The 8602-nt window shown below is 41.8% G+C and overlaps 1 protein-coding gene across 1 annotated transcript; it reads left to right on the top strand.

Annotated features, from left to right (window-relative positions):
- Positions 1-2240: 2240 nt before the first annotated feature.
- MELLADRAFT_103824 (uncharacterized protein) lies at positions 2241-3021 on the top strand (the record flags this gene model as incomplete). Its single annotated transcript, XM_007406940.1, has 3 exons — positions 2241-2375; positions 2572-2598; positions 2659-3021. 3 exons carry the CDS (start codon positions 2241-2243, stop codon positions 3019-3021), a joined length of 525 nt encoding a protein of 174 aa, XP_007407002.1.
- Positions 3022-8602: the final 5581 nt, after the last annotated feature.

Genomic DNA, 8602 nt, shown 5'->3' with positions numbered 1-8602 from the left:
AGCTCCAGTCGATCGACTGGAGCAGTCTGTGGCTCCAGCCAATCAATTGGGGCCATCAGGAGCCCCAGTCGATCGACTGGAGCAGTCCGTGGCTCCAGCCAATCAACTGGGGACATTGGGAGCTCCAGTCAATTGGCTGAAGCAGTCTGTGGGTCCAGAAAATTGACTGGAGAGACGGACCACCTAAGGCTAGGTGGTCTCTCTATCAAAGTTTGACCATAAGCTTGCAGTGGCCAGGGTAGGAGCTATAGATTTCTCCAGTCAGTTGACTGGAGAGATGTACCACCTGAGGCTAGGTGGTCTCTCTATTAAAGTTTGACCATAATCTGGCGGCTTGCTTGTAGTCAAATACATGTTATACAATCTGCAAACCACAAGCTGGCCCTGGATTAGTTTCCTATAATTTCAGAGTCAAAAGTGGAGGAGACTCATTGAAGCAACAAGTTTCAAACATCCCGTCCGTCAAGTACATCCATCAAGGTATGCTTTCATTAATCTTTCCCAACCTTACTAGCTTCAGATTTGCACTTCATGTTGTGGGGGTGGAGTGGTAGCAGCCAGTGACTTGAGGATATGTGAACTCTTTAGGGGTAAGAATAGGTGACTGAGGGGAACCCCGACAACTGGTCTAGCCTCTTGATTCACATATCACCAAGTCGTGGGTGTTCCACTCCATCCTCATTCTATGTGGGTGATAATTCTGAAGCATTCCACGTGAGCTGACCTTTGTTTTATTCTTCCTGCAGCCAGGTTTCTGGGGTGAGATGTTATATCTCTCCGAGCAAGGTAACCCTGATCAATACTAACTTTTTACTTCTATTGAACCAATGGCTAGGCAGAAATCTGATGTCAAAGGGAAAAAGGAAGCTGTAAAGCGGGCTGCACATATGGCAGCTAGAGATGCTAAGTATAAACAGGAGAAGAAAAAGAGTTACATGACACAAATTGTGAAGCTGTGAGAATTCACACAAGAGAAACTGTCAGCTCTAGACTAAACATTAGAGGTGAACTATGCGTACAAAATGTATTTCTTAAAGTTTGAAAGGTGATTTCTAGACTAGTGAGGAATTAGTTTTCAATTCTTTGTAAGGTAAACTGTTTGAACCTACAATCGTTACTTGTAGTTGTCTACAGTGCGGAGGAAGAACCTCTGTCAGTGTATCAGTAAGTGCAGTCACTTGTTAATCTGGCTAGGTAAACATGTACTAACATCTAAAATCTTTGAGTGACACTTTAGTGTTGGTTTGATAAGATAGAACCTTATCAAAAGAATATAAGGAACTTAAGGAGCTTCATTTGAATAACTTATGGTTAAACAATCTGTGGTATCCCAAGGGTAAAGAGCAAGATAACAAATGGAAGGAAAAGTGACTGTTTGATGACTGTGGTAAAGCTAAAGGAAATGACTACAAGTAGAGTTTTTTAAAGTATAACCAACAAGTTTTTGATCTGGGTAGATTTGTTTGGTTGATTCCATTTTTAACGTAAAAAGTAAAATGAAAATGGGTTAGAAGGTGATAAGTTATTCCGGTCAACCAGGCAAGCTGGCAAACACAAGTACAGAAGGAAAGTCAGTAGGCAGAAATTTTTGTTTTTGCAATTAAACCTCAAGGTGAATGCTTGTCCTTGTCTGCTTCACAGGTACTTGTGCAGAGAATGAGGTGACAGATGATAGTGATGACAGCTGTAGCTTTGAATTTTCACAGATTTTGTATGGTTGGCTTGGAAGCGATGGAAGCAATGATAGCAGTAGATTGAAATTGATGTGAATTTACAGTTACAGTTGACTTGTGGTAAAGAATCACTTTGGTGTTTGGTCGTTTTGCAAGTATGTGAATTTTGTAATGTTGAAACTTGATATTTGAAATTTTTGTGTATTTTTTGTGCCAAAGTGCCAACTCAGCGGTCAAATTTGAGGTTGTGGTTTGGAAACCGCTAAAAATTGGCAGAAAGTATGGTTTCATCCCAAATACGGGGGGTTTCAGACCAGTATTTGAGTTGAATCTGGCGTTTAATCCAGTTTTGTCAGTTTCTGACCCGGGGATTCCAAAATTTTGATTTTTGAAATTTCAAGTTGTCACTTTGACACATGTCGCATTCCGTGTTCTCCAACCTGCGATAGTCTCAGACTCGTAGTTGCTCAAATTCATAGAGAGCACCCCATCCTCTCTCACCAAACAACCACCATTTGATTGAGTCGACCGTTTCACCGCATCATTTATCAAGCAGACTATCACACAATGGAGGACCAAGCAGACAAAAGTGTGGCTGATGAGGTCACACTGCATGACATTCATAACAATACTCTACAGTGTATGCAAAAGGCTGAGGATAAGCCAGGTGTACGCGATTTGACACTTCGAATTTGGCTTAAGGTGAGAATGTAGCTCTTGCAACTCTTTGAGTTGCTTGATTAATAACTCTGATATCCCTTCTTGATCGCTCTCGCCGGGTGAATCTTTGAACATACCAGTAGTAGCTTTTGATTTCCCTCGATACGCCTTGATTGAAAGTAGGGCATTAGAGCTACACGCTTCCGATTGTTTGTTGTTGTGGGATCTAAAACTACAGGTACTGCGATCTGGCTCTTGGGATTGGGTGAGTGTCAAATCTTTTGAAATTTTAGAGTGACAACTAACAAATATTGTGCGCTAGTAGTACCTTACAGATGCGACAATCCCAGTAACCTACGCTTTTGATACAACCGAGTTGTTAATACGAGCATACGGGGTACCGGTAGAGAGTTGTGTAGGAATGGAGACGGCCATCAATTCTTGGAAAATCGGCGGCGAATCACTTTCAGGTCCTTTTCGACGTCCACTTCGACCATATCCTTTAAATTTGAAGGTAGTATTGCCTAGGAAAAGATTATCTCTGAATCCTTCAACCAGTACACCGACTACAACCCAACCTGTCATTGACTCATCAGATTCAGAAAATTTTAATGATAGGAATGTGAAGAGAAAGAAGGAAGCTAAAGATTTACAACACTCGCCTTTAGCCCAAGAAAACAAATTGTAATCACAAGGCACCTTCCAAATCAACTCGTACAGAGCCAGGCTGTCGGCAGCAGTTTACATGCAAATACTTCAATAGGAAGGGAAATCAATTTAAAATGATGTTCAAAATGTTTTGAAATCAACCATTGAGTCGATTTTGCAAACTTGACCCGTCCCTCTCTGTTGCGCAATACGCTCGCCCGAGAGAGGGACTTACGGCTAATCACAAATTTCAAGTGTGAGATATGTTGGGGCATTGAGCCAAAAACAGTCTCTCCTTATGAAATCATTTTTCCTCTTTATCAATCTACCTAGCCCAAAAGTGAAAAAGATGAGCATCCTCCCTGCCGACAACATCCAACTCTCCATTCCTCCGAAAAGGAACTGGCTGAGGCAATATGTAGAGAAAAGCTGTCAGCCTGAGACTCTAAGTCGTGGCAGATGACTGGTAGTTCAGAGCTGAATAGTCCTTACAAAATGTGTTCTATCAAGTTTCAGACAATAAGTATTGAAACTTGAGGGAGATTATTTTTCAATTCTTTGTAAGTGAAAGGAACTATAGTCGTTATGTATAGTTGTCTTAGGTGCTGGATGATTACCACTGCCAGTAGCTTATCAAAGTGCAATCATGACGGTAGCCTTCTAAGGTGAATACAAAGGGATTTGTGGTTATTCCTTAGGTGACGCTTTAGCGTTGGTTTGATGAATTTATCATCAAAAGGAAAACAAGAGACTATCTACAATATCAATTCAAATAGTAAGGAAACCATCAATTGATAAAGAGATAGTGACTCAGAGAAAAAAAAGGGTATCTTTGATATGAAAGAAGATGCAATAAAGGATTCTAAAAGATAAGAATTCTAAATAAGTCTTCTTTCAAATGAAAGATAAACAAAAAAGGATTTTGATATAAAATACTAATTCAAGGATGAGCTGTGGTAAAAGTGGTATGGTATAATAATAAGATGGTCCTCTTTGTTTGGATGCACAGAATCCTTGTTTTATATATCAGAGAAAAGTCACTCGCTCTGAGCTAGACTGTCAGGGTTTTCCCTGGATGCGGTCATCAGGGTTTGATCTTGAAACACGCAACATCAATAGGTTACTTCTTGGAGTCAATTGGCACTAGGGTCTTGTTGCTTTCACGGTTGGTAATGACCTGTAATTCATTAGCCGCTCTCAAAGTAAACCCGGTTGCCAAAAAACCCGGTACACCCAGTTGATTTTTTGGCGGTAACTGGGTGTACCGGGGTAAACCGGGTTTGGAATTCATGTTTCAGACCCCAATCCATAACTGCAAGTCCGCATTCACCCCATCCCTTCTTGATCTCCACAATGCCAACCTCCACCACCCGTCACAACGCCATGGCCTACTTGAAGTGCTTCTTTGCACTTCAGGTAGCATCTTTGGCCACCAACTGTTACAAAACCAGTACAAACTCCAGCAATTTCACTATCAACTTAGCCGTGGTTATTATTTTAGATCAGCTTGATTCAGATGATGCTACAGTCGATCCATACTGTCAAGATAGTCTTCTTTTGATGGCCACTCAGTTAATTTTAAGCAGTACATTTGATGTGATGTCATTCAGTAGATCTCGAAGACGCCGATACATGGAGGACAAATCAGCACTAGCTATCTTGGCTTATGGATTAGAACGAGCTCAGAAGAAACAATACCTCCTTCCGAGAATTCCCCGTGGGTTGCGCCGTGATAGAAAGCACGCCTGTTTTGACAAATGGTGGAATGAGACGGATTGGACCTGGGTAGTTGCAGTATGTGAAATCTGATGACTTTTGCTCATTTCCGAATGACTGACTTGTTTTTTGGAATGTGTTAGGCCCGGATGTCCAAGACCGCGTTTAACACCTTGGTAGATGAAATTGCAGGTGATCCAATCTTTTACAACAATTCAAACCGTTCTCAAGCTCCCCCTAGATGGCAGCTCTTGGTCGCCATGGCCAATTTCGGGCTGTCTGGAAACGGCGGTCAATGTCAAGTCTTAGCCAAACTGTTCTCGATGGCAGGTAAGCATTGGACTGTATCTCACCTGGAAGGTAATATGTGCTGACCTTTGATTTAGAAGGGAGTGTAGAGAATTATACTTACCAATGTATTCAAGCCCTGAACTGAATTGAATCAAGATATGTAAAATGGCCTACACCTGAAGAACGAATCAAAATCAAATCGGCAATTGGTTCAACATCATTCTTCAAAGACTGTGTAGGTTTCATAGATGGAACCTTAATTCCTCTAGCGTATGCACCCCGGAAAAACTGCGAAGACTATTACTGTCAAAAGTCCATATATGCTTTGAATTCATTGATCATCTGTGATCATCAACAAAAAATCATCTATGCTCACCATGGTTGGTGTGGAAGTGCACATGATCAACATGTGCTAAAATCAACTGAGGTAAGTACTTATTCATTTGTGTTCACCCAAAATTTTACTGACTTGTCATTTTTTGTCCAGTTTTTTAAAAATATCAAAAGTTTTTTTAGCAAGGGAGAGTACCTCTTAGCTGATTCCGGATACAGTTCTTCTAAATTCATAGTCCCTGCATTCAAGAAGCCCAGGAATCAAGAGCTTGACCAAGCACACCAACATTTCAACTTTGCTTTGAGTCTGGCTAGAATTGTCTCTGAACATACAAATGGACTTTGGAAGGGGCGTACACAGTCCTGTAAGGAGTCTCAACTGGTGATCAAGGATCAAAAGAGTGCTAATTATGTGAATGTGTGGCTTTCAGCCTGCTGTGTGGTTCATAATTTTGTGCAGGAAGTGGATGGAACATGGGAATTAGGACAATCCAAAGATTGGGCCTCACACCGTGAAGCTGCACCGAGTGATGAAGAAGAAATTTATGCCGCTATGGGCAACTCAAGCCTATCTGATCAAAGACGAGACAGTCTGTTTTGCAATTTCCTCACCACCATGAATTGAAGTCTATTTAGTTTAGTGATGTTTGTGAATTAAAAAGTTTCCAGTTTTTTCTCGATTTCCCCAAACGCACCAATTCCATGTTGGTTGATGGGAATTTATAAGTTTTCTCCTTTTTCTGAAGTGTCATTTTGAACATCATTTGTGATCTCAAGTTGAAATGAAGTCAAGTTTTTGTTTTTGCTCAGTTTGAACAAAGTGTGTTTGTTAGCGAGAGTGCTACATAGGTCACCATGAGACTCATCAATTTCCAAATCAGTTTGGGTGGCTGAGCAAATCACGCGTGGACAAATCAAATTGCAAACAAAATGATTGGATAAGTAACTGGTTATATACAAGAGAAATAATATTTTTGAGTGATATTTGTGGTTTTCAAAATAACAAGTCAAAAGGCAGATAAAATTGATTTTAGAAGACAATTTTTTTTGGTTGGATTCCAAGATATTAAGTCCAAACTAACAGAAAAACAAGATTGAAAGATAAAAGATAAGGATTTTGGTGTCATTCGTTGCTTTCAAAATAACAAGTCAAATGTATGTTAAACACTAGGGTCAAGTTGAGGTTTTGAGTTAAGCAAACCTCAATCCAGTGCACATAAAACTAGTTTACTCGATCCATATAAAACGAGGTAAATATTTGAACAGGGGTGTGAACACTTGACTCGGAGGTGTTTCAAAATGCTAAAGAAATCACTACTGTGTGAACAAAAGGGCAAATCATGTGATCCCATTAAGAACGAGGTTGGTAGTCCAAAAAGTACAGAACAGGTTTATTCGTGTGTGTGTGAAGTCAGGATGAGCCCCGAGACCCGCCAAATCGGGGATACCCGCGGGACAGCCCGTCGGGTCGGGGGGTCGTTCTGGCCTTCGAAGGGTCGCAGAACCGCGGGGATTATCGGGCCCGGGAGTCGTTCTGAGAGTCAAAAGAAAGTGACTCTCCTCGGGGAACCCGAGGAAAAATCAAGCTGTAAAAAGCGGATAAATACACGCTTGGGAGAGGTTGTGCTCAGCGGTTTCTGCCGGAAATAGCCGGGGACTCGGGGATCCCCGTAATTTCCCGGGGATTTGGTAGTTTGTCGGGGGTCAGGGTACGGGAGCCGGGCTTGACCTATGAGCCAGAAAAAGCTCGGGGAATACCGGGGTCGGTCCTCGTTCTGACTTTTGAAAAAAAGTCGGTGGGCCGGGCAGCCCAGTCCCCGGCATTCGGGGGTCGGGGCTCATCCTGAGTGTGAAGCGCTTCAAGATTCTTTTTCGACTCGGTATAAAAGGCTTTGACATGGAAAAGAAATAAGTAAGTGGTTTATATGTTAGTAGTGTTACAATATGATTGAATTGCTTACGTGAGATGAAAGAAATGCAAAAATTCAATCAAATTCAAGGGGACCCGATGTACATATCCAAATCATCGGAGGGATTGGGACTGATTGAGCTATCGGAATCCTCGGAATACTTCGAGCCACCAACAACATCTGAATCTTCCAAACGATGTTTACTAGTGCTGGCGTGAGGCTTGGGAGGTTCTTGAGGGCCAGGGTACATGATTGAAGCCTTTCTGAACGCTTCTTCAAAGGCATCGCCCATACCCATGAACCGGGTGACTGCTTCGCCACGGAGTTGCTCACGTTTGAGCTGAACGTCTTCTTTTTGATTCGTCGACATGGTGGTGATAGCTGAGGCAATCTTTGAATTCAGTTTCATTTGTTCCTTTTCTTTCTTTTGTTCTTCTTGCGCGGAAACTTGGTGTTTGGATTTTGAAGGTAGAAAATCGGACATGAGCATTTGTAGACCCAAGGAGTCACGTGAAGCACTGCCGTTCCTTGAATCGTGTCTTTCCCCTGGATACCCGGTGGGTCAATATCAGGTCCTAGAACATCATACACAAAAGTACACTTACGTTTGGTTTTTATTTGTGACCCCTCACGATTTTTCATGCCTTCTTCCTTTTTAATTGGCTTCTCTTCCACATCTGAACCAAATAATGGATCTCTGGGGAAACCATCATCATCATCCTGTTCCTCTTTGATATCCAAATCCACAACGGTGCGTTTCAAGTTGGAGTTTAAGTAGGATTGATTAGAATCAAAGGAAATGTTTCCTAAAGTATCACAAGTTGCCTCCGGGATGATGTTGGATCTTTCAAGCATCACAGTCTCCAAGAGACAATACCAAGGGCAGACCGCAATTGCTTTCTGTAAAGATAAATAAACAAGAGTATCAGTGTTTTGCTCAATGGAACCGAACCAAAAAACTTACCAAGTGCAGTACCATTTTGAGGTACTTTGCACTTCTTAGACTTCGCTAACTTTCCTACCACTACGTCTTCACCGTCACTATCGACAGTGTGCGATATCAAACCCAACTTTTCCAGCTCTTCCTTGAAATCATCATTATCAAGAACGCCCTGGGCGGTCGAGTTCAGTTGTTTAAAGCCTTCTTTGAACTGATCCTCGAGGTACTTTATCTAGCAAACCACCCAAACATCAATAGGAGAACACGAAGAGGGCATTAGTATAAGGAAACTCAACCTTCTTGTCCACCTCTCTTGGTGAACGCTCGATTTGATATTGATTTTTCAAATGAGTAGCACAGATTGCAGCTAGTGCGATCTTGCTTGGATTTTGAGATTTCCAACGTTGAAAATTGTCGTCCTCGGCACACCA

The sequence above is a fragment of the Melampsora larici-populina genome, assembly GCF_000204055.1.
Source record: "Melampsora larici-populina 98AG31 unplaced genomic scaffold MELLAscaffold_7, whole genome shotgun sequence".
Taxonomy (NCBI): Eukaryota; Fungi; Basidiomycota; class Pucciniomycetes; order Pucciniales; family Melampsoraceae; genus Melampsora; species Melampsora laricis-populina.
The sequence above is the reverse complement of the archived record's forward strand: the minus strand, read 5'-3'. Positions and strand labels throughout refer to the sequence as shown.